General features: G+C 44.9%; 2 protein-coding genes across 2 annotated transcripts; both read left to right on the forward strand.

Annotated features, from left to right (window-relative positions):
• Positions 1–19,656: 19,656 nt before the first annotated feature.
• LOC311138049 (caveolin-2-like) lies at positions 19,657–20,925 on the forward strand (the record flags this gene model as incomplete). Its single annotated transcript, XM_084172698.1, has 3 exons — positions 19,657–19,896; positions 20,299–20,486; positions 20,775–20,925. The coding sequence occupies 3 exons, from the start codon at positions 19,657–19,659 to the stop codon at positions 20,923–20,925; spliced, it is 579 nt and encodes a 192-aa protein (XP_084028824.1).
• Positions 20,926–23,855: 2,930 nt separating this feature from the next.
• Positions 23,856–25,867, forward strand: LOC311138835 (caveolin-3-like; the record flags this gene model as incomplete). Its single annotated transcript, XM_084173640.1, has 2 exons — positions 23,856–23,978; positions 25,526–25,867. 2 exons carry the CDS (start codon positions 23,856–23,858, stop codon positions 25,865–25,867), a joined length of 465 nt encoding a protein of 154 aa, XP_084029766.1.
• Positions 25,868–27,026: the final 1,159 nt, after the last annotated feature.

Here is a 27,026-nt window from a genome sequence, read left to right on the forward strand (position 1 = left end):
GTGCCAACGAAGGAATAAACTCTGTATTCGGTGATTACCCTCCTGCGCCTGACTCCTTTCACCACACTCACCACAAAAACATATTAAAAAACATGTCTATAGCCTAAGTGCAGAACATTCAATTGAAGGATATTGTTACGGTGTAAAATAAGACACTTGCCTTATCTCTGTCAGACAGTTTGTGTTGACAAATTCCAGATCTCTATTGATGCCTTTATTTAGGAGCAGTTTATGTCACATACATCCATTGTCAGACCCATGAAGACCCTGAATCATGTCTATTGCTAGTGAGTCGAAAAATGTACTTGATACGATTGTGATGTGTAGTTGTCTCACCTAGCTATCTTAAGATAAATGCACTAATTGTAAGTTGCTCTGGATAAGAGCATCTGCTAAATGACTAAAATGGAAATGTAATCGAACAAGAGTGCTCCCAGAAATCGGAGGACACGTAAAGTTGGTCATGGAGCCTCTCTTCATAAATTCAGTGGCAAACTTAAGAGAAGTCAAATAAATGTATAAATGATGATCAATTTATTAAGAAGCTAACCAGAAAATGTGGGGATGATATGCATTCTCTCTTTCAAAGTCGCACTGAAAATTCCCTGATTTCAAGTAATGAAATAACCCCCCAAAATTATCAATGACTTTAAGCCCAATAAGCCCAATCCCTTAACATTGGGATATCATGATATGATAGGCAGTAGACAGAATACCCATTGATGACAGGAATAGCAACACAAAGTGAGCATAAGTTTATGGCCAGAAAAAGACAATAGTTGTGTGAAAACAGGGGCCACAAAGTTGAGGAACCTTACTTTGTTCAACACAGTGCCCTGCTCTTCATACAGGAAAAAACGATTTATTACAAAATGTGGAAGACAAAGATTTACCACTGCAGTGTAAACGCCACATGACACATTGTCACTCTGTATGGAGTGAGTGACCATGTTCATTGACCATTCCCTGGGTCAGCCCCTGGCCATGATGAATCCACTGAAAGGTTATAAAAGACCAAACAAAATGCCTTCAAAGCAGTTGCCCCCAGGGCAGAAGAACGTAGAGCCACCTAGAGAAAAGTTAGTTGGTTCCCTCAAACAGCAAGGTTGTACAGTTGCCCCCAGGGCAGAAGAAAGTAGAGCTACCTAGAGAAAAGTTAGTAGGTTCCCTCAAAGCAGCAAGGTTGTACAGTTTCCTCAAGGGCAAAATAATTTGCGCCAGCTAGAGAAATGCTTATCGCTATTTGCCCTCACAAAGCTGCAAGGTTGTAAAGTTTCCCCCAGGGCAGAAGAAAGTTGAGCTAGCTTAGCTAGCTTAGTAGCCAGATAGTTTTATCTTATCTATAAAATGTGGAATTCCAAGTAGTAAGCATGCTTTTGGTAGCTAAGTATCTAGTTTGCTATCTTAACATTGGAAACGAGAATATTGTAGCTAGCTAACTAGCTAGCAGCTATCTTACATTAGCTAGCTAGATTATCTAGCTTCCAAGCTAGCTAATGTAGCAAGATAGCTGGCAACTAGAGTCAATTTTTGCATTCAGTATCTAATTAGTAGATAGCTCAAACCCAGTGCACTAACAATGAAATGTGGAAAAACTTGCCACTACCCAACTTACGTTTTCTACTACAAAAGTTTTTGCTGCTGTCAACTAAGTTTATTTTCAAACCAGTTAGTCCCGCTCACCAGCATCCTCTCCGTGGTGAGGTTCTGCCTCTGCCCCATTTATATTGGACACCTGACGTAACCAATCAGAATAGTTTCTGCCCTCAGGGGGTCTTACAATAACTAAAACTCCTAAGAGCCTTTAGTTAATTTGGAACCACCCACAAACATGTTAGAGCTAACACGTGTGGGCTCCTTATTTTCTGTTTACAACCTGTTGCTCATAGGATTTTCGCTGGTGTGGGCGTTGAACTGCTTACAATTCTACAGCCCCACTGATCATAGCTATTACCCTGTTAAAGGTCCAGAGTGCTGGGGAGCTGTCCATGGTGCTGAAACATGTGAAGCTCAATGACAGGGAACTAGAGAAGAGCTTATTTCAACTGTTAAAACTCCAGTCCAGAGTTAGGAGATTTAAGGTGCTCAGATGCTTAGACCCAGATAATAGATGACAGCCTCTGGCAGGGTCTGACTCTCAGAACAGAAGGAGGGAAGAAGCCTGGTGGAGAATACCAAGGGTTGGAGTCCTTGAATCTAATTAATGTTTCTAGTGTCATGGTGACAGATGTACTATCTGTAAAATCTGTTCCTATCTTTATGTGTAGTACCTTCCTTATAACCCTTATAGTGGACTATGCTAGAATGTCAAGGGTTGGAGTGATTGAATCTAATGAATGTCTCTAGTATCATAGAGATAGACATACATACATACATACTGCATCTCTATATACTGTATCTCTAGTTCTAGTATTCCTTTATAACCTTGGTAGTGGTCCATGTTAGACACCCATTACCCTTTTTACCATCACCCCTTTAAACATAAAGTACTTTATTAACAGTTCTGTTGGGCAGTTTTGTTGGGCAGATGGGCGGTCCAACATCATGATCACAGTAATTAGTAGACAACAAATGAGCACTGGTTTCCACTTTCTCTAAAGCCCAGCTGGGAAGCCATCATGCTGGGAGGAAAGATTGTTGGTACTTGGTAGTAAGGCCATTATTGCATTGTTCCATTAGTTTGGTTTGTATGTACCTAACCTACTAAATGCAACATCAATAAGCTGAATTTAATTTTATTTTATTTGGGGTTTGCAAATACAACATAAATCACAAGTTAACAGACTTCATTTGAAATTCCAGAGGATGACATATGAAAGCATGAATTAAAACTCTAATTTCCCAAGTCGTCTTAAAATTATATAGAATCATGGAATCCCACATCATGGCAATGTTCTCATTAACTGTAGTTAATCGACTCTCTCTCTATTTACCAGGTGGTATATTAATTTGAAAGGGGAAGACAATTACATAGGTCTACTTGAGCACAGAGTCAGAGACGATCCAGTTCCTCAAAATAAATCTCTCGAGTTGCCATAGTAACCAGGAGTCTGGAGCAGTCCAAAATGTTCATTTAAAGACACGCTTTGAAGAATGATAACTTTCAATGGAACTACAGCCCTACCCTCCTCTCCACTAATGAAATAGTGGAAAAGAGATCTGGTATTGTTTTGGTAAAGGGAGTTTGAATGACAGTTTGACGTCACATGAAGCACAGGTCAGGCACAATTACACACTCCAACCACCATCTTTTGGTACGGTAACAGTTGTAAAACAACAATCCGAAATTCACATTCCTTCAGATAGAGTAATGCAGTTTCTAAATCAATATAGTGCCTCTTAGATGCAAACATTTTCTAGGAACAGTAATTGACATGGGAACTATTTGCTCCTCACAGCTTGTGCTAGTTATTGTCATCATCAGTGAACCTGTAGCCCTTGTCACCACTAGTGATGGCTAATTGGTGTCTGATTACTACAGTGATCAGATGTTTAAAATCAATGGGATTAGTCTGACTTCAACTATGGAGAGAAATCGAATCTGATGTTACCATTTTTGTGTGTGCAGTCAGTGCATGCTACAATCCACAAATTCATACTGTACAATGTCAGGTTTATTTTGTGTTCTATCTCCCTATATCCATAACTAAATATGTAGTTTAATGGTAAATTCTGTATTTTTAATTTAGCATTAATACAGTATGTACAGTATGGTCCCAGTTCTTGCTGAAGGGGTGAAGGTGTGTCTCCCTCACAAGTAAAATGTTTAAAACATTTTACAATGAGAGTGTCTGAGCATACGGTTCCTTCAGAATGTATTCACACGCTTTGACTTTTTTTATTCACACCCTTAAAATTGATTTAATTGTCATTTTTCTGTCAAAGATCTACACAAAATACTAATGTCAAAGTGTAAGAAAAATTCTAACATTAGTAAAAAAAGAAAAAGAAAACACTAATATATACGTTTTTTATAATAGTTCTAGGCCCTCTCCTATTCTCTTTATACACCAAGTCACTTGGCTCTGTCATATCCTCACATTTTTTTAATTATTTTTTTATTTCACCTTTATTTAACCAGGTAAACCAGTTGAGAACAAGTTCTCATTTACAACTGCGACCTGGCCAAGATAAAGCAAAGCAGTGCGATAAAAACGACAACACAGAGTTACATATGGGGTAAAACAAATCAAAGTCAAAAATACAACAGAAATACATATATATACAGTGTGTGCAAATGTAGCAAGTTATGGAGGTAAGGCAATAAATAGGCTATAGTGCAAAATAATTACAATTAGTATTAACACTGGAATGATAGATGTGCAAGAGATGATGTGCAAATAGAGATACTGGGGTACAAATTAGCAAAATAAATAACAATATAGGGATGAGGTAGTTGGGCGGGCTAATTTCAGATGGGCTGTGTACAGGTGCAGTGATCGGTAAGGTGCTCTGACAACTGATGCTTAAAGTTAGTGAGGGAGATAAGTGTCTCCAGCTTCAGAGATTTTTGCAATTTGTTCCAGTCATTGGCAGCAGAGAACTGGAAGGAATTGCGGCCAAAGGAGGTGTTGGCTTTGGGGATGACCAGTGAGATATACCTGCTGGAGCGCAGACTACGGGTGGGTGTTGCTATGGTGACCAATGAGCTAAGATAAGGCGGGGATTTGCCTAGCAGTGATTTATAGATGGCCTGGAGCCAGTGGGTTTGGCGACGAATATGTAGTGAGGACCAGCCAAAAAGAGCGTACAGGTCACAGTGGTGGGTATTATATGGGGCTTTGGAGACAAAACGGATGGCACTGTGATAGACTACATCCAATTTGCTGAGTAGAGTGTTGGAGGCTATTTTGTAAATGACATCGCCGAAGTCAAGGATCGGTAGGATAGTCAGTTTTACGAGGGCATGTTTGGCAGCATGAGTGAAGGAGGCTTTGTTGCGAAATAGGAAACCGATTCTAGATTTAACTTTGGATTGGAGATTCTTAATGTGAGTCTGGAAGGAGAGTTTACAGTCTAACCAGACACCTAGATATTTGTAGTTGTCCACATACTCTAGGTCAGACCCGTCGAGAGTAGTGATTCTAGTCGGGTGGGCGGGTGCAAGCAGCGTTCGGTTGAAGAGCATGCATTTAGTTTTACTAGTGTTTAAGAGCAGTTGGAGGCTACTGAAGGATTGTTGTATGGCATTGAAGCTCGTTTGGAGGTTTGTTAACACAGTGTCCAATGAAGGGCCAGATGTATACAAAATGGTGTCGTCTGCGTAGAGGTGGATCTGAGAGTCACCAGCAGCAAGAGCGACGTCATTGATATACACAGAGAAAAGAGTCGGCCCAAGAATTGAACCCTGTGGCACCCCCATAGAGACTGCCATAGGTCCAGACAACAGGCCCTCCGATTTGACACATTGAACTCTATCTGAGAAGTAGTTGGTGAACCAGGTGAGGCAGTCATTTGAGAAACCAAGGCTATTTAGTCTGGCAATAAGAATGCGGTGGTTGACAGAGTCGAAAGCCTTGGCCAGGTCAATGAAAACGGCTGCACAGTACTGTCTATTATCGATCGCGGTTATAATATCGTTTAGGACCTTGAGCGTGGCTGAAGTGCACCCATGACCAGCTCGGAAACCGGGGGCTATATCTGTTCTTAGTTCTGTATTTTTTGAATGGGGCATGTTTATTTAAGATTGAGAGGAAATTACTTTTAAAGAACAACCAGGCATCCTCTACTGACGGAATGAGATCTATATCCATCCAGGATACCTGGGCCAGGTCAATTAGGAAGGCCTGCTCGCTGAAGTGTTTTTGGGAGCGTTTGACAGTGATGAGGGGTGGTCGTTTGACCGCGGACCCGTTACGGACGCAGGCAATAAGGCAGTGATCGCTGAGATCCTGGTTGAAGACAGCGGAGGTGTATTTAGAGGGTAAGTTAGTCAGGATGATATCTATGAGGGTACCCATGTTTACGGATTTAGGGTTGTACCTGGTAGGTTCGTTGATAATTTGTGTGAGATTGAGGGCATCTAGTTTAGATTGTAGGATGGCCGGGGTGTTAAGCATATCCCAGTTTAGGTCACCAAGCAGTACGAACTCTGAGACCTGGATAGTATGATAGAGCTCTGCAGGCTATCTCTACAGTAGATTGCAACTCCACCCCCTTTGGCAGTTCTATCTAGACGGAAAATGTTATAGTTGGGGATGGAAATTTCAGAATTTTTGGTGGCCTTCCTAAGCCAGGATTCAGACACTGCTAGAACATCAGGGTTGGCGGAGTGTGCTAACGCAGTGAATAACTCAAACTTAGGAAGGAGGCTTCTGATATTTACGTGCAGAAAACCAAGACTTTTACGGTTACAGAAGTCAACAAATGATAGCTCCTGGGGAGTAGGAGTGATACTGGGGGCTGCAGGGCCTGGGTTAGCCTCTACATCACCAGAGGAACAGAGGAGGACTAGAATAAGGATACGACTAAAGGCTTTAAGAACTGGTCTTCTAGTGCGTTGGGTACATAGAATGAAGGGGGCAGTTCTCCGGGCATTGTAGAAAAGATTCAGGCATTATGTACAGAAAAGGATATGGAAGGATATGAGTACAGTTCAGGTAACCCTAAGCGTTGGGTAACAATGAAAGAGATAGCGTCACTGGAGGCACCGATTGAGCCGGTCTCGGCGTGTATGGGGGGTGGAACAAAGGAACTATTTGAGGCAGTTTGAGAGGGACTAGGGGTTCTACAGTGAAATTGTATAATAAGAACTAACCCAAACAGCAATAGGCAAGGCATAATTGACATGGGAGAGAGGCATAAAGCAGTCACAGGTGTTATTAGAGAGAGCTAAGACAACAATTGGAAATAGCGATAACGTTTGGGCTAAGGCTAAACAGAATAAACAGGACAGGGTACCGTGTAAAGGAACAGTCCAGCAGGCATCAGCTGTGCAGCTGAGTGATCATAAGGTCCAGTGAACAGCAATATGTGAGTATAAGAGCAGTTCAAATTGGTGCTTCAGCACAGCTAGCAGGGAGCACAGTTGTAGTTTGCGTGTGCTAGCGGGCCGGGGCTGGCAGATGGATCTTCGTGGTCATCGCAACGGGAAGCCTGTGGAAACCACATCAGACTATTTCGTCGGCAGACCAGTCGTGTTGGATCGGCGGGGCTCAGTGTCAACACTAGGAGGTCCCGTCCGGTTGACAGAGAGGTAGATAGCCGGGAGATGGGCCTGAGGCTAGCTCAAGGCTAACTGGTGCTTGCTATAGGGCAATGGTAATCAGCCAACAACAGGTTGCAGCTAGCTAGCTGGTTGCGATGATCCGGCGCTAGGGTCCAGTGATTCCGGCAGAAAGTCCAATAAGCTCTGGGTCGATAACACGCTGGGTCGATAGCACGCTGTGCAGACTGGCCGACGAATTGTCCAGGCTAGAGCTAGAGATGGCTGGTGGATAGTGTAGGCCACGGACAGTGGTGAAGACGCTAACGGTGACTAATAGTAAGTAGCCATTCAGTTGCAGCTACACTATTTTCAGCTTATGGCTTACGGTTCTTGATGAAAGTTATAAAGAAATAATAGAATCCTTTCCACGTTGGGTGAGGCGGGTTGCAGGAAAGTATATTTAGTTAAAGAATGAAAAGTAAAAATTGAGAAATATATACAAAATAGACAAAAAAACTAGAAACGGGATATTTACACAGGGACAATGAATAAAAGCGACCGCACTGCTACGCCATCTTGGGTAATTGTGGTCTCTCCTATCATTGCTACGCAGACAACACACAATTAATCTTCTCCTTTCCCCCTTCTGATAACCAAGTGGCGAATCGCATCTCTGCATGTCTGGCAGACATATCAGTGTGGATGTCGGATCACCACCTCAAGCTGAACCTCGGCAAGACGGAGCTGCTCTTCCTCCCGGGGAAGGACTGCCCGCTCAATGATCTTGCAATCACGGTTGACAACTCTGTTGTGTCCTCCTCCCAGAGTGCAAAGAACCTTGGCGTGACCCTGGACAACACCCTGTCGTTCTCCGCTAACATCAAAGCGGTGACCCGATCCTGTAGGTTCATGCTCTACAACATTCGCAGAGTACGACCCTACCTTACACAGGAAGCGGCACAGGTCCTAATCCAGGCACTTGTCATCTCCCGTCTGGATTACTGCAACTCGCTGTTGGCTGGGCTCCCTGCCTGTGCCATTAAACCCCTACAACTCATCCAGAACGCTGCAGCCCGTCTGGTGTTCAACCTTCCCAAGTTCTCTCACGTCACCCCGCTCCTCCGCACACTACACTGGCTTTCAGTTGAAGCTTGCATCTGTTACAAGACCATGGTGCTTGCCTACGGAGCTGTGAGGGGAACGGCACCTCCTTACCTTCAGGCTCTGATCAGTCCCTACACCCAAACGAGGGCATTGCGTTCTTCCACCTCTGGCCTGCTGGTCCCCCTACCTCTGCGGAAGCACAGTACCCGCTCAGCCCAGTCAAAACTGTTCGCTGCTCTGGCACCCCAATGGTGGAACATGCTCCCTCACGATGCCAGGACAGCGGAGTCACTGACCACCTTCCGGAGACAATTGAAACCCTACCTCTTTAAGGAATACCTGGGATAGTATAAAAGTAATCCTTCTACAAAAAATAAATAAAAATAAATGGTAAAGTGGTTGTCCCACTGGTTATCATAAGGTGAATGCACCAATTTGTAAGTCGCTCTGGATAAGACCGTCTGCTAAATGACGTAAATGTAATTGTATAATTAGATAATTATTCAACCCCCTGAGTCAATACATTTTAGTATCACCTTTGCAGCAGTTACAGCTGTGAGTCTTTCTGGGTAAGTCTCTAAGAGCTTTCCACACCTGTATTCTTTTCAAAATTCTTCAAGCTCTGTCAAATTTGTTATTGATCATTGCTGGACAACCATTTTCAGGTCTTGCCATAGATTTTCAAGCAGCTTTAAGTCAAAACTGTAATTTGGCAACTCCCAGTGTCTGGTGGAAAGCAGACTGAACCAGGTATTCCTCTAGGATTTTGCCTGTGCTTAGCTCCATTCTGTTTATTTTTTATCCTGAAAAACTCCCCAGTCCATAATGATTACAATCATACCAATAACATGATACGCCCATCTTCTCTATTATCCCCAATGTATTTATACCTGTGTTCTCTGTTTGTCTGTTGCCAGTTCGTTTCGTTTCGGCAAGCTTACCAGCGTTATTCCCCTTGCGCCTGTCTTTCTCAAGTTCCTGTTTTCTATTTTTCCCGGTTTTGAGCATTCTGCCTGCCCTGACTCTGAGCCTGCCTGCCGTTCTGTACCTTGTCACACCACCCTGGATTATTGACCTCTGCCTGCCCTGACCCTGAGACTGTCTGCCGTTCTGTACCTTTTGGACTCTGATCTGGATTACTGACCTCTGCCTGCCCTTGACCTGTCGTTTGCCTGTCCCCTGTTTTGTAATAAACTTTTGTTACTTCGACACTGACTGCATCTGGGTCTGCTCCTGAAACGTGATAGTACGAACTGGCCATGACTGACCCAGCAGACTCGGACCAGCTCCACAATGCCATCTCCTCCTAAGGAGCCACCATTAGAAGGCACGAAGAGTTGCTTCGTGGTCTCATGGAAGGGTTCCAGACCTTGGCCGAACGCCATGACCGAGCGTTTAACACATTGCTGGAGCAATTTCGCGGGTTGTCTGTTAGGCAGCATACCATGACGGTAACCTCCCAGCCCTTCAGTAACCCGGCTGTTAGCAGCGTGGCCTCCCCGGCCACCCCGGTTTCCAGAGAACCCCGCTTACCTCCCCCGGAACGCTTCGCTGGAGAGTCGGGAACCTGTCAGGCATTTCTCGCTCAGTGTTTGCTCATCATCAAACTGCAGCCATCCTCCTTCCCCTCAGACTGCTCTAAGATGGCGTACCTCATCACGCTGATGTCCAGGAGGGCTCTCGCCTGGGCTACGGCAGTATGGGAACAACAGTCGGCTGTATGCTTCAGTCTGGAGGAGTTCATGCAGGAGGTAAAGAAGGTTTTTGATGCTCAATTGTCCGGGAGAGAGGCTGCCTGGAAGTTACTCCAGCATCAGCAAGAATCCCGCAGTGTGGCAGACTATGCAGTGGATTTCCGCACGTTGGCAGCTGAGTGTGCCTGGAAACCGGAAGCGCTGTTCGACACATTCCTGCACGGAGTATCGGAGGAAGTAAAGGATGAGCTTGCAGCCCGGGAACTACCGACGGATCTCGATTAGCTCATCTCCTTGACCATTCGGATCGATGGGCGACTACGGGAATGAAGGAAGGAGAAGAAGTCAGATTCCTCTCACCCGCCCAAGGATTCCACCTCACCTCCGAGGCATCCCGGAAGTCCCCGATGGTTTCGTGGCCGAGAGAACCCAAGGCTACCTGAATTTCCCAGAGAGTCTCCGAAGTCTGCCTTTCCACCTCACCCCGAGCCGATGCAACTAGGCAGAGCTAGGCTGTCTTCAGCCGAACGGCAATACAGGCTTCACACGAAGAGTTGCCTGTATTGCGGGACTAGTGGTCATTTTGTGTCCACCTGTCCACTAAAAGACCAGCCTCACCGGTAGGAGTGAGTACTCTGGTGGGCCATATGGATAACTTTTCCACTCCCCTCACTCGCACCCCCTTTTCAAACCATCTTGCTGTGGGGGAACCAGTCGAAATCTCTCCGGGTACTCATCGACTCTGGGGCTGATGAGAGCTTTATGGACGCTACCCTGGCATCCGAGCTGGGCATCCCCACTCAGCTCCTCTCTATTCCCATGGACGTTAGAGTGCTGGACAGGCGCTCTATAGGTCGGGTCACCCACAATACCACCCCCATCAACCTATGAGTATCAGGGAACTACAGCGAGACGATCCAATTCCTGCTAATTAAGTCTCCTCAGGTTCCCATGATATTGGGTTTCTCTTGGCTCCAGCTGACACAACCCCTTTATTGACTGGTCTACTGGTGCCATCATGGGCTGGAGCCTGTTCTGCCACACTCATTGTCTGAAGTCAGCGCAGCCTGCCCCGGGACGTCTTCCTGGGGGCTCGGAAGTTGCCTCGGACATCTCCGCCATTTCTGCGAAGTACCAGGACCTCCGGGAGGTGTTCAGTAAGGCCCGGGCCACTTCGCTTCCGCCGCACCGACCCTATGACTGCGGAATCGACCTTCTCCCAGGCACCACTCCGCCTCGGGGACGAATGTACTCACTGTCGGGTCCGGAGAACAAGGCTATAGAGACCTACATTAAGGACTCCCTAGCTGCCGGGTTCATCCGTCCTTCTGACTCCCCCCGCCGGCGCAGATTCTTCTTTGTGGAGAAGGACAAAACCCTGCGCCCGTGCATCGACTACTGGGGCCTCAACGTCATCACGGTGAAGAACCGCAACCTGCTAGCACTCATCTCCTTGGCCTTCGAGCCGCTCCAGGGGGCCAACGTGTTCTCCAATCTGGATCTACGGAATGCCTACCACCTGGTGCGGATATGGGAGGGGGACGAGTGGAAGCCCTGCCTGGGCTACATCATCATGGCAGGGAGTGTACAGATGGATCCCAGGAAGGTGAGAGCGGAGGTGGATTGGGAATCCAACGTCCAGAGTACAGCAGAAACGTTTCCTGAGATTTGTCAACTTTTATCGCCGCTTTATCCGGGGTTACAGCACCCTTGCTTACCCCCTGTGTGCACTCACCTCTCTCAAAGTTCCGTTCACATGGTCCCCAGCTGCTGACCGGGTGTTCCGGGACCTCAAACACTGTTTCACCACTACTCCCATCTTGGTTCATCCTGACCCAGTTTGTGGTGGAGGCCGATGCTTTGGATGTCGGAGGGGTGGGTCCTGTCCCAGTGTTCAGCCCTGGACCTCAAGTTACATCCCTCCCTGCGCCTTCTTCTCCTATCGCCTCACCACCACGGAGATGAATTACGATGTGAGGAATTGTGAGCTTCTCGTGGTGAAGATGGCATTGGAGGAGTGGACGCACTGGCTGGAGGGGGCGGAACATCCGTTCATTGTGTGGACAGACAACAAGAACCTGGAATATCTCCGCACCGCCAAGCATCTCAATTCCAGGAAAGCTAGGTGTGCCCTGCATTTCCCCCGGTTCAACTTCTCCCTCTCATACTGACCGGGCTCTAAGAATGTCAAGCCAGATGCGCTGTCACGCCGCTATAGCCCTGCGGTTACACCCCCGGAATCTGAAACCATCCTTCCCACCTCGTGCTTGGCGACGGCACTCAGTTGGGGAATAGGGAAGCAGGTCCGGGAGGCACAGCGTTCCCAGCCGAACCTCGGTGGGGTCCCAGATAACCAGATGTTTGTTCCTGATGCTGTCCACTCCTCGGTCCTGGAGTGGGGCCACTACTCCTGGCTTGCCTGCCACCCGGGCTCCTGTCGGACCCTGGCCTTTGTGCGACAATGCTTTTGGTGGCCTACCATGGTTCCTGACGTCTCTGTGTTTGTCGCCGCCTGCACCAACTGTACTCAGAACAAAACTCCTCGGCAAACTCCGGCTGGTCTCCTCCAACCTCTGCCTGTTCCTAACCATCTGTGGTCTCACATATCCCTGGACTTTGTCACGGGTCTTCCCCCATCTGATGGAAACACCGCCATCTTGACAGTTGTGGTACGGTTTTCCAAAGCTGCCCACTTCATTCCTCTCCCCAAGCTACCCTCTGTCAAAGAGACGGCCCAGCTCATGGTGCAGCACGTCTTCCGGATCCATGGACTCCCAGTGGACTTGGTCTCCGACCGGGGTACCTCAGTTCTCGTCCCGGTTCTGGAAGGCGTTCTGCACACTCATTGGTTTGTCAGCCAGCCTGTCCTCTGGTTTCCACCCTCAGTCCAACAGCCAGTCGAAGCGAGCCAACCAAGACCTGGAAACGACTCTACGCTGCCTGGTCTCCGCCAACCCCACCACCTGGAGCCAGCAACTAGTGTGGGTCGAATACGCGCGTAACACCCTTCCCTGCTCTGCCACGGGTCTTTCGCCCTTTGAGTGTTCCCTGGGTTATCAGCCCTAACTCTTCACAGAGCAAGAGGAAGAGGTCGGCATACCCTCTGCACAAATGTTTGTCCGCCGCTGTTGTCGTACCTGGTGGGGAGCCCGGTCGGCTCTTCTCAAGACCACCTCCAGGTATCGATGACAAGCGGACCGCCACCGGACCCAGGCTCCCTGGTATCATCTCGGGATCTGCCCCTCCGGGTGGAGTCCCGCAAACTTTCCCACCGGTTTATCGGCCCTTTCCCCATCTCCAAGATCATTAGCCCCTCTGCTGTTTGTCTTCTGTTGCTCCGTACCCTCCGTATACATCCCACTTTTCATGTGTCTAGGATCAAACCCATGTCTCACAGCCCTTTGTCTCCTGTTTCCAGGCCCACCCCTCTCACCCGTCTCATCGACGGCCAACCGGCGTACACGGTGAGGCGTCTCCTGAAGGATCGACCTCGGGGCAGGGGATTCCAGTACCTCGTTGACTGGGAGGACTATGGCCCGGAGGAGAGGTGCTGGGTCCCCGCTAGGGACATCCTGGACCCAGGCCTCGTCTCTGAGTTTCAACACCGGCACCCCGGTCAACCAGGCATGCCGCCAGGTAGGACGCCCCCTAGAGGGGGGATACTGTCAAACCCTCATCTGTTTCACCTGTCTTTGTGATTGTCTCCACCCCCCCCCCCCCCCCCCCCCCCCCAGGTGTCACCCATCTTCCCCATTATCCCCAGTGTATATATACCTGTGTTCTCTGTTTGTCTGTTGCCAGTTCATTTTGTTTTGTCAAGCCTACCAGCATTTTCCCCCTTGTTCCTGTTTTCCCAGTTTTTAGCATTCTGCCTTCCCTGACCCTGAGCCTGCCTGCCGTTCTGTACCTTGTCACACCACCCTGGATTATTGACCTCTGCCTGCCCTGACCCTGAGACTGCCTGCCGTTCTGTACCTTTTGGACACTGATCTGGATTACTGACCTCTGCCTGCCCTTGACCTGTCGTTTGCCTGCCACCTGTTTTTGTAATACGTTTTTGTTACTTCGACACTGTCTGCATCTGTGTCTTCTCCTGAAACGTGATAGATACAGCCACCACAATGCTTGCAAATATGGAGAGTGGTACTCAGTCATGTGTTGTATTGGATTTGGCCCAAACATAACACTTTGTGTTCAGGACAAAAAGTTAATTGCTTTGCCACATTTGTTTGCAGTATTACTTTAGTTGCCTTGTTGCAAACAGGATGCATGTTTTGGAATATTTGTATTCTGTACAGACTTCCTCCTTTTCACTCTGTCAATTAGGTTAATATTGTGGAGTAACTGCAATGTCTGTTTTTCTCCTATCACAGCCATTAAACTCTAACTGTTTTAAATTCACTATTGGCCTCATGGTGAAACCCCTGAGCGGTTTCCTTCCTCTCAGGCAACTGAGTTAGGAAGAACGCCTGTATCTTTGTAGTAACTGGGTGTATTGATACACCATCCAAAGTGTAATTTATAACTTCACCATCCTCAAAGGGATATACATATTTTTATTTTACCATCTACCAATAGGTGCCCTTTGTGAGTCATTTGAAAACCTCCCTGGTCTTTGTGAAATTCACTGCTCGACTGAGACACCTTACAGATAATTGTATGTGTGGGGTACAGAGATGAGGTAGTTATCCAAAAATCATGTTAAACACTATTATTGCACACAGAGTGAGTTCATGCAACTAATTATGTGAGAGGACATCGGTGTGTCACTTATAATGTATTACGTTATCCACATTACAATATGATTCATTATAATAATTGTGATATGTATGTGAGATACAACTCGATGGATTCTCTAATCACTGTGCAGGCAGGACATCGGATTCATGGAAATCCAGAGGGGGAGGGGTATGTCTCTTCATCAACAACAGATGGGGTGCTGACTCTAGTGCAGAGGAAGTCTTGACCCATCTTGGAATACCTGATAGTCAAATGCCGACCCTTCTACCTTCCAAGAGAGTTTTCATCTGTCATCGTGACTGCTGTATACACTGAGTATACCAAACATTAGGAACTCCTTCCTAATATTGAGTCCATGTCTCAATTGTCTCAAGGCTTAAAAATCCTTATGTAACCTGTCTTCTCCCCTTCATCTACACTGATTGAAGTGGATTTAACAAGTGACATCAACAAGGGATCATAGCTTTACCAGGATTCCCCTGGTCAGTCTATGTCATGGAAAGAGCAGGTGTCCTTAATGTTTAGTGTACTCAGTGTATATTCCACCTCAGGACAACAACAACACCAAGCTGGCACTTAATGAACTATACGAGGCTATAAACAAGCAGGAAACCATGCACCCGGAGGCTGCTTTTCTTGTTGCCAGTGAATGTAATTCCACGTCACTAAGACACATGATGCCCAACTTTTATCAACACATCTGCTTCGCCACTAATGGCGATAAAGTGCTAGACCACTGTTACTTTACCCACAAGTAAGCATATAAGACCCTCCCTCGTTCCCCTTTCGGCAAATCAGATCATGTCTCTATACTCCTGCTTCCTGTTTACAAACAGAAGCTTAAACAGGAAGTACCAGTGACACGCTCCGTAGAGATATGGTCCAAATTGAGATATGGACTGTTTTGCTAGTGCTGACTGGAATATGTTTCGGGACTCCGCCGATAGCATCGACGAGCTAACCACCTCTGTCTCGGGCTTCATCAAGAAATGCATCGCTGACATTGTTCCCACAATGAAGGTTCGCTGCTTCCCCATTCAAAAGCCCTGGATTAACACAGAGGTATGCTCTAAAATAAAGGACAGGGCTACCTCACACAGGGCTATCGCAGCCAACCCTGAGGCTACGGCTGAGGACATACAAGAAGTCCCGCTATGACCTCCGCAGAGCCATCAAACAGGCAAAAGGACAACATAGGAACAAGGTTGAATCCTATTACACCGGCTCCGATGCTCGTTGCATGTGGCAGGGGCTACAGTCCATTATGAAATATAAAGGAAGACCTAGCCGTGATCTGTAGCTCAGCTGGTAGAGCACGGCGCTTGTAACGCCAAGGTAGTGGGTTCGATCCCCGGGACCACCCATACACACAAAAAACAAAAAAAACAAAAAATGTATGCACTCATGACTGTAAGTCGCTTTGGATAAAAGCGTCTGCTAAATGGCATATTATATTGTATTATATTATGATGCCTCTCTACCAGACGAACTCAATGCATTTTATTCACGCTTCGACAAAAACAACACTGAGCCGTGCACGAGGGCCCCTGTCGTCCCAGATGACTGGGTGATGTAAGGTTTTTAATCTGATCAACACTCGCAAAGCCACATGCCAGACAGTATTCCAGGGAACGTTCACAGGCCAGATGGCAGGCATCTCCACGGTCATTTTCAACCTCTCCTTGTCCCAGTGTGTTTTCCACACGTCTCAAGCTGACCACCATCACTCCTGTTCCCAATAACTATAAGGCTACCTGCCACAATGACTACCGCCCTGTAGCACTAACATCTGTAATCATTAAGTACTTTGAAATGCTGGTCCTGGCACACATCACCTCCATCATCCCAGACACCCTAGACCCACTCCAATTTGCATACTGCCCCAACAGATCTACAGATGATGCAATCCCAATTGTGCTCCACACTGCCCTCTCCCACATAGGAATACCTATGTGAGAATGCTGTTCATCGACTACAGCTCAGCATTCAACATCATAGTTCACTCCAAGCTCGTCACCAAGCTCGAGACACTGGGACTGAACACCTCCCTCTGCAACTGGATCCTGGACTTCCTGACGGGCAGAGCCCAGGTGGTGAGAGTAGGCAACAACACCTCTGCCACACTGACCCTCAACATAGGAGCCACCCAAAGTTCTGTCCTTAGCCCCCTCCTGTACTCCCTGTTTACCCACGAGTGTGTGGTCATGCACGACTCCAACTCCATCATCAAGTTTGCTGACAACACAATGGTGGTAGGCCTGATCACCAACGGCGATGAGACTTCCTACAGGGAGGACGTCAGAGAACTGGAAGTGTGGTGCCAGGACAACAACCTCTCCCTCAACATCAGCAAGACCAAGGAGCTGATTGTGGACTAGAGGAAACACGGGGGGTGCACACCCTCTGTTCCTAGTTCCTCTGTGTCCACATCACTTAACATGGTCCTCTCACACCAGAACAGTCATGAAGAAGGCACGGCTGAAACAATTTGAAATGGCCCCTCAGATCCTCAGGAACTTTTACAGCTGTACCATTGAGAGCCTTCTGACTGGTTGTAGCACCACCCACGTCCAGAAGGCCCTACAGAGGGTGGTGTGGACGGCACAGTGATTCACTGAAGGCGAGCCAGGTGGTGTCTGAGAAAGGCCCGAAAAATTGCCAAAGACTCCAGCCATTCGAGACATGGACTGTTCTCTATGCTCCCGTCCGACATGCGGTACCGGTGCATCAAGGCTCAGACAAACAGAATCCTAAATATCTTCTATACCCTGGCCATAAGACTGTTAAATGGCTAACAACTACTGCTCTCCCTCTCCCACAGATTATCCACACTCTCTCTATGCCCGTCCACAGGTCTCTACCCACTCAGACACAACCTGCGCTGCTGCTAAAATGATTATTGATTACATTTATTACACCATTATGTTGCTGTCCATTGATTATTGGGTGCCATTACTATTAATATTTATCTATTTATCCTGCTAATGGTCACTGTTATGCCTGTTTACATGCATATATTACTATTACCATAAGTATTTATGTATTCCTGCTACCAGTCACTTTTCAGCCCGGTTTACATGTATATCCAGATAAAATTAACTTTATATGTATAAACCCACCTCAACCACTCCAGTATCCGTGCACATTGAATAAGGTACTGGCACTGACCTGTATATACTTGCATTCTCTTATTCTTTAACTCTCATCGTAGTTCTTGTGTGTTTTTTATTCATACTTTTATTTTTTATTATATTTTCTACTATTATCTATATTATTATATAATATTATTATTATTATCACTGCATTGTTGGGAAAGAGCTCTCATGGTTTTAAACCTATTGTATCCTGTGCACGTGACAAATAAACTTTGAGAATATGGCTCCACAATGAACACACATTTGGTTACCGGTTGGGTTTCCATTTTCTTTGGCTACATATCTATAACATATTTATTACACATTTTTAAGCATTTCATGAAGGTGTTATAGCAGGTCCCAACCACATTATTAAAGGTTAATGAAATATATCCATAGCATAACTATAGCGCAGTCATGTCATGCAGGAGCTCCTATTTAGGTATCTTTAAAATGAAGGCATGGCACGTTGACCAAGCCCTGCGCTTTTAAAATGGCTGTGTTCCAATGGGAATTTGAGCATGTTTAGAGCGTCACCATTAGGTAAAATATCTGATTCCTCTTGGAACATGGGACATATTTGGGGACATATTTTATTTCCAACCTAGACTTACAAATCTCTTATTCCCCAACATGGAGAAAATTGGGTCAGCTGTGGTGTCTGAGGGCAGCTGCCTCTATCAAAAGTGAGGATGATGTTCCCTGAGAGACCAGAAGGGGGCAGTGTTGTGCCGCAGCCTTTACACACTTTAGTTGATCCTCTTCTTCTTCGAAGTATGGGTGATATTCATTAGGAACAAAATGGGAGCAAACGGGCCGAAACAGTGAGAGACTACCTGAACTTGTCAATTAAGAATGCTAGTTTTCATTTTCCTTTGCAAAGCGTTATGCTACATGTGCACTATTGAATACGAGCCTGGACTGTTTTACAATACCTTCCTGTGGGAACCGGGCCAGGGAAAGTTATGAATTCGAATAAGTCACAGAGTGCAGGGTTGGCCAACGATATCACAAGAACGCATAACCTATCTATTTTTGGTGTCCGTATGTAAGTGTGTTTGTGAGATCCTGTTGCCATATCACTATGACATTCATATCACAGTTTTGGCTCACTCTAGGAAGCTTTCATGTGCACCATGTTTCTTCTTTCTCCTTTTCATATCAAGTGGAAAGTGTCTTTTTACTTCTGTTCATACATTTTGCAAGTCAAAACCAGTAACCTATTGAGTTGTCATTGTCCTCTGTAATGTAAAGTCTCTATTGGATCAGATGAGTAGATCAGTCTATATTATAATAATAAATAATAATATGCCATTTAGCAGACGCTTTTATCCAAAGCGACTTACAGTCATGTGTGCATACATTTTTGTGTATGGGTGGTCCCGGGGATCGAACCCACTACCTTGGCGTTACAAGCGCCGCGCTCTACCAGCTGAGCTACAGAGGACCAGAAGCAGGCTGAATATAGTCCCCTCTCTAGGTATTTATATCCTGCAGCAGGGAGGGTCTCTCCCTGGGCCTGAGCCTGGGTATGGCGAAGTGATCCACACACCAAAGCCCCTTTGAAAATTCCAGCCAGGCCAGTCTCACTTTCCCAATATAACCCACTGCTGCTAGCCACGCCCTTGTAAACAGCCTGGTTGGTCGCCCTCTTCCTGAGAGTGTCACAGTTTGACAGTGTGTGTGAGTGTGGTGGGTGTGTAGGTATGTGTGTGGGCAGAGCGAGTCTCTTTCTGGCCCTGGGCTTGTGAGTCCTGTTGTTCTCTACTCTCTCATGTTTTAATCATTTTTTTTCTTCAATTCAAATCAATTAGAAAAACGTTATTTGTTCCCTTGAATGGGCACCATGATGAGGGAAACAGATCCAGTGGGGACAGAGATTGACCTGGGAGACTCTGATGATGAAGACCTTGCCGAAGACCTGGATGAGGACTGTGTGGAGCCTCAGCTGCTATGGAAAGCTGAACTGGGGGATGGGATGGATGAGGAGGAGGCTGTGTCCCCGTTAGTTGACGTTAGTGACACCAAGCCCCTGCTGAATGAGAGAGACCCTAGAGGAGTCAACGACTGTCTGAAGGTATTTCAAGCGCATTTGTTGTGTTTATTCATTTTTAGCAATTTGCATGACTTCATGAGTGGGTTCTTTGTGCTTTCTGGATTGTCATCTGAAAAGGGTAATTCTGTCACAATCGTAATATTAGGTGATGTGGGGTCAAGCATATAATCTGTCTTAACCCAATTAGTCAAACCTAATTTCTTAAACTAGCAAACAGATCTGAAGCATTTTATACGGTAATACAGTCTGTGGCATGTCACAGTTGGTTTTCAATGCTTGTACTGCCCTCTTGTGGGCATGTCATTGACTGCACTTTATCCATATTTCTTTGAGTGGCAAAAATGTACTTTCTGTGCAGTAGTTTGAAAGGAAACATAAGTCATTGTGTGAACGTCCACCCTGAGACTATGACTCTGCCTTTAGGTGACCTTTGAGGATGTGATAGCGGAGCCGGTGTCAGTGCGTAGCGGAGACAGAGTGTGGATCTGGAGTAATGCCCTGTTCGAGGTCACAAGGGTCTGGATCTACCGGATAGTAACCGTCCTGCTGGCCGTCCCTATGTCCATCATCACTGGACTGCTCTTCGCCATCCTCAGCTTCCTACACATATGGTAAGTATATAATATCAGTTCACTGCCCACTGAGTACAGTTTATGAACCATAAGTCAACATGTTGAAATTCTCTCTTCTCTTCTCTTCTCTTCTCTTCTCTTCTCTTCTCTTCTCTTCTCTTCTCTTCTCTTCTCTTCTCTTCTCTTCTCTTCTCTTCTCTTCTCTTCTCTTCTCTTCTCTTCTCTTCTCTTCTCTTCTCTTCTCTTCTCTTCTCTTCTCTTCTCTTCTCTTCTCTTCTCTTCTATTTTCTTCTGTTACTCCATGTATTCTTTATCTAACCCTGACAGGTTCTTTAGCCCATGCGTCCATTACATCCTTATTATCACATACTGGCTGCAGAGCCTATGGAGCATCATACTGGACATTGGTGTCCGCCCATTCCTCACTAGTGCCTCAAGGTGCTACAGTGGAATCAGACTTCGCCTGACACAGGAATGAAAGATTGATAGCGCTTCACACAGAGATAATGGGAATATCAGGATTGGGTATATGGGATTTTTCAGAACGTTACCCTACTATGGAATGCCCTCTGGGGAGACTATCAGTGCTGGACAAAGTCTTTGTAGGATGCTCTAGGATCAGACCAGGGGCACAACTACAGGCCTTTTGGTGGAACATTGGACCTTACAACTGAACTGAAATCAATGCGATTGATCAAGACTGGAGAAAAGTGTTTATAAAGCTCCAACAAGAAGATTGGTTACCTATCTGAGAAGTTGTCACAAGTTAAGGTGAAAAGGAGAATGTGTAAAGGATCCACAATCATTTAGGGTAAAACATTTTAACTAGTTTACACTGGAAGTGTGCTTTGAAGTGTACTTTTTCACATGATGCGATAGTGTTAGATTATTCACTTGTTTGATGAGCACATTTAGTATAATTCAGATACAGCACTGGAATATAGTGTTATCTTATTCAAATCTGACCACACATTTCAAAATGTGCCTCCACTATTTTTGTTGTATTGTAGAAAATATCAAGTTTATCTTTATCTATTCTGATAAAAATGAAATATATCTTAAATAAAGTGTTATAGATTATGATCAATATATCAATATCAGACTTGTTTTCTTATACAAAATCAATCCATTGAAATATCCCCTCTCTTCTAATAGACACAACTTATCTGAATATCAACGTTGTACTGAGTACAGTAATAAGATTCAAATAGATGGGTAAAGGGGCTCTTGTTCTTGAAAGGTGGTACAATCCAAATGTTGAATTTATTCATTTACACCCACTCTGCTTGCAGGTGACCTCATTATGTATGATTAGCCTTTCTTATGCTAACACCCAGTAGGATGAACTCCTTTCTGATGCTCTCCCTTTATCCTCACTCCACAGCTCAGGGTCTGGACACTCCTCTCTTCCCATTGGAAAGCCCTCTGCATTCCCCAGAATAGGAAATGGGACATTTCAATGAATTGAACAATAGCACAGGCAAACTCCCTGTATTTGAAGTGAACCATGTTTCACACACACACACACACACACACAGTGACTGGTCTGAATGTGATTAGCTTGACAGTACTTAGTGGCACCACTCAATGAGGTGAGGAGGTTGTCCTGTACTGATGTTAGTATAAAAAAGGCTTGATTTTACATGATCAGATAACCAAGGGTGTGAAGGAATAAATCAAACATTTGGATTATACGGTACCACTTTTCAAAAACAAAACAAAATATCCTGTTACCCAACCCCATGGATATTACAATCAAGTGAAGGAAACTGTGGTTGAAATAAAGCAGATATATTTGTTGTTGTTGTTTTAAACCATTTCATAAGTAAAGTCGTCCTACCATTTTATTACTGTATACTGCAAAATACTTACAACGTGAATTAGGAGATGAAAAGAGTGTCACTTAATTAATTACGTTACAGTTTTGTGGTTGCTATGGAAACAAGCAGATGTTCATGGTCCATTCCATCATCAGCAGCATGATACATCTCCTGCCAAGTTGTATTTTAGGTGAGTCTCAGGTTTTATGGAGAAGGGAAATTATTTTTATGTTGTTTATCACCACAGTCTGCTCGCAACTTAAGGTATAGAAGTAAATGTATCATACTGCATAGGCCTACGTCAGTCTCAGATCTTTGCACAGTTTTCTGTCCTAGCAGCAGATCCACCCGCTCAAACATATACGACAAGTCTCTGCATGGAGGGAATAACCAGAACATATCTTGGTAATGTATCATAAGGTACTATAAATAGATGCCTCATAGAAAGTGTCAAGTTTCAAGTTTTATTAGTTGTATGTACGGGATACACATGGTATACACCATCCAATTAAATGCTTACTTGCAGGTTCTTTCTCAACAATGCAACAACAATAATACGTAAGACAAGAATACGAACATAAAGTAAATGGCTCAGTAAAATTGAATTTTTTTTTTTGCATGAGTATCATACATCCAATGTCATCCAATGCTCTGTAGGGACACCACTTGTCTATATCTGAGCATTGCTATATGACAAAGCACACTTACAGTTAGTGTACTGGTGGGAGGTTTCCAATATCTTCACACTGTTTCCAATATCTTCATTTTCACCCCCTAATAAAAAAATAAAAAAGATATATCTTTACACTGTATGTAGTAGGCTACAATAATAACTGTGGTGAACCATCAGGGAAGTGTGAAATGCAACATATAGTAGGTCTGCTCTCTCCTTTAAGAAATGATTAGGGTCCCAGTGTGAGGTATGGCATGAGTGTGGATGGAGAATGAGCCACACCGGTGTGTGTTTACAATATATTGTCAATGTGTAGGAAAGGGAAACCTAGTCAGTTGTACAACTGAATGCATTCAACCACAATATGTTGAATCAGAGGGGTTCTGACTTAATCGACGCCCAGGGAGCAGTTGTTGTTTGGCGTTAACTGCCTTGCTCAAGGGCAGAACGGCAGATATTTATTGCCAGCTCTGGGATTTGAACCAGTGACCTTTCAGTTACTGGCCCAACACTCTTAATCGCTAGGCTACCTGCTGCCCCTGTAGTCTATGTGTGTTTGTGTGTTTATGCCATGCTATGGCTACAGTGGCTACAGTCTGACAGGACAACTAGGGGCTGTCAGTAGTGGCAGCTGCCTGCTGGGTGCTGCTGGAATTCCAGGAGTGACATCACAGTGAGTGGTGATCCAGAAGCCTGGGCACAGCCACACTCTGTCCCACTCCCCACTCCCCACTCTGCCCACTCCCCACTCTGCCCCACTCCCCACTCTGCCCACTCCCCACTCTACTAAAGCTACTACTGCCCAGCTCCAGGATAGATAACAGCCCTGCTCAGACCGTTCGTCTCGGACCCCTGTACTCTTCCAGGACCTGGGACCTGCCTTGTACCTCTCTGCCCCCCTCCTCTGACTAACATATGACCGTGACCATGGCTGACATCAACAACGGTTATGAACAGAAGTTCCAGACGGACAGACATCATAAAGAGATTGACCTGATCAACAGAGACCCCAAGCAAGTCAACGAGGATGTAGTGAAGGTAGGCTACTTTACATTTAAGTGTGTGTGTGTGTGTGTGTGTGTGTGTGTGTGTGTGTGTGCGTGTGTGTGTGTGTGTGTGTGTGTGTGTGTGTGTGTGTGTGTGTGTGTGTGTGTGCATGCATGTGCGTGTGTGCACCAGATAGCTAAGTATGGGCCTATTGAAGTTTTGTCGCCCCGGACTGGATGTGGAAATGCCTTGGCTTTTTTGTGTCAGTGGCAGTATGTTGTCTCATTGTACAGAGGGTTCCGAGTCAGGTTGGGAGGAAAACGAAGGAAGTCCCTCTGTTATATGTGCACATGTGTCTATGTTAATGACTTATTCAATTATAATTTATTGCTTGTGCTATGGAGTAGCCTGGTGGATAACTTGATCTGGCTGTTTATCCTTTGGGTTACGATTGTGCCCCATCAAAATGTTCCCTGAAATAGCCTGTATTCCTGTAGTGCTTTACCAGCCCAGCTACAGATAGTAGCTCTATTTCTGGAAAGGCCAATGCAAGGGTGTGAGATGCAGTTAAACATGTTTATCTGCCAAGACTGACATCATTGAATTTGTTCTAATCTCATTTTTTTAACATAATGTCTTTGATGGTTTTCTGTGGTATTCTTTGATTTGCTCATTAAGCATTCAGCTTTTGTGGCTTTTATAGCACAAATGGGCCTCTGTATAGATATACAGTAAGTGTATTGGTAAGTACCGGTAGTGATATCATATAGACTGTAGCTTACAAATACTGTTCCTTTAATTAGATCTGTGACTTTAAAACAGGCAGGTTGTTAGAAAGAGAACATCTATGTGTTCATGTTATGAGAATGTATCCATTTGCCCTGTCATAAGTGACTTCTTAAAGACACTGTCCAGTGTCTCCAAATTTCTATGAAATATTATATAAAATATTATACTTAATTATTATAATATGATTGAAATAGTTTTTCTTCCAAAAAATTGCAATTAAGTATGTTAAAAAGCAGCTTTTCTGTGTTGGATTGGTGTGGCCTACTTCAACAACAGAATGGTGTGGGCGTATACTGGTCGTTAAAATATTCATGCGAGTAGACCGCTGATTGGCCAGCTCATCTTCCTCAGGAGTAGCAGGCATTTTGAAACGGTCTGTTTGAAATACAAGTTTGAGGTGGGGTTTTTGAAGTGTTTTATTTTCTTTCTCAAATGTATGCTTTGGCCACAAATATGAGTATAGGATAAGTCAACAACATTATGTCTGTATGAGATTTTCACTGGACAGTTACTTTAAGATATTTGCTCATGATATAAGTATTTGCTTGGGACAGTGAGAGGTTTCACAAAATATAATGATGGTCAAGCAACAGTTTTGAGCTAAAATAATTTAGCTAAAAGAAGGTCTAGCTGTGATTGGCTGTAGCATTATGTACTACAATACCCATAATGCTTTGAGTAAGATATTAGGTTTAATTGTAGTACAGATGTTCCTGAAGCTAGCATAATGTTGTCTTGTCTAATTGGCATTTGTGTCAGAAGAGGGATCCTGATATCAATTACAATGGCCTCTCTGTCTCCCCCTGCAGGTGGACTTTGAGGACGTGATCGCTGAGCCTGACGGGACTCACAGTCTGGACGGGGTGTGGAAGGCCAGTTACACCACCTTCACTGTGTCCAAGTACTGGTGCTACCGCATCCTGTCTGCCATTTTGGGGATCCCCATGGCTCTACTGTGGGGCTTCCTATTTGCCTGTCTCTCCTTCTGCCACATCTGGGCTGTGGTGCCTTGCATTAAGAGCTGCATGATAGAGTCCCAGTGTTTCAGCCGTATCTACTCCCTGGCCATCCACACCTTCTGTGACCCGCTATTCGAAGCCCTGGGAAAGATATTCTCAAGTGTTCGGGTGGTGCTACGGAAGGAGATGTAAGGTTCAGAAGCATGGGCCAGATTGAGAATTGTATAGGGTGGGGATGGTCCTGCCCGGTCTACTCTCCATCCTAAAGTAGGCTAATTCCTTGGCCTCCTGTCTGGTTGCTGATGCTGGGTCTGGGTCTGACTCAAACAGAGCTTGTAATTGATGGAGATTAGTTTGTTCAATCAGAAGACAAAAAGAAGAGTGCTCTCACCTGGTTGCCATACAGATGTAGGATCTTAATTTGATCACTCTTTTGTTGCTGAGAATTCAAACTTTTAGTGTATTCAAGGTATAAAAAGGCTCCTAAAGTTTTACATTTCCACTTTAAAAAGTCAGAATTGATTTTCCCTAATGAAAAATGTGTCAACCCCTACAAAACTGTCCATTAATTATAATCTACATAATAATTATAATTTCCTGTTGCTACAGGATTATTTCCCTGCTGTAGCAAACTGGCTCAAATTAAGATCCTACATCTGTACATGTAGATGGGGGGGGTCAATCATGGTCTATACAACATGGTACACTACAAACAACACTCCCCCATGCTTGATTGATTTAATGGTTTACTTAAGCCAATTCCATGCTCTATTTTACAAAATGTTATTTGATTGTGTTCTCTTTTTAGTCATTTTTCACACATTGATTGTACAATAAATGAATTGTTTATTGTTACAGTTAGCTGTGATGTCTGTCTTTAGTTCTAGTCATGACTTTGAATCTGCCTACAGTACGTGATTGATGTAGAAAATATTCAGTGAAGGAATTCCCAGTATGCTCAGGCAAGGGTGAGGCCAGATGGATCTACACAAACATGTCTTAGTGCCAGTAGTGAAGAGTATATCTAATGTATCTATGTGTGAATGATATGGAAATGCAATCTATAGGAATTTACAACATGTTTAGCCATATCAGAAAATTATCTGATGACCTAGAGATGACCAGTATAAAGATGCCAAGTTTGGTCTTATTCAACTCAGGTAACCATCAACAAAGGATGTGGAATATTCTGTTTTCTGATATAAAGATTCACCATAAAATCCTATTTATGTTAAAGATAAAGTAAAGAACAGGAAGGCCTGCAGACTGTTTATGCTCCCAATTCATCTGAAATGGATCTTCATCAGGTCAAACAGACTGAGTGCTCACATCCTGAAATATACACATTTCA

Source organism: Coregonus lavaretus, assembly GCF_964263955.1.
Source record: "Coregonus lavaretus genome assembly, chromosome: 12".
Classification (NCBI taxonomy): Eukaryota; Metazoa; Chordata; class Actinopteri; order Salmoniformes; family Salmonidae; genus Coregonus; species Coregonus lavaretus.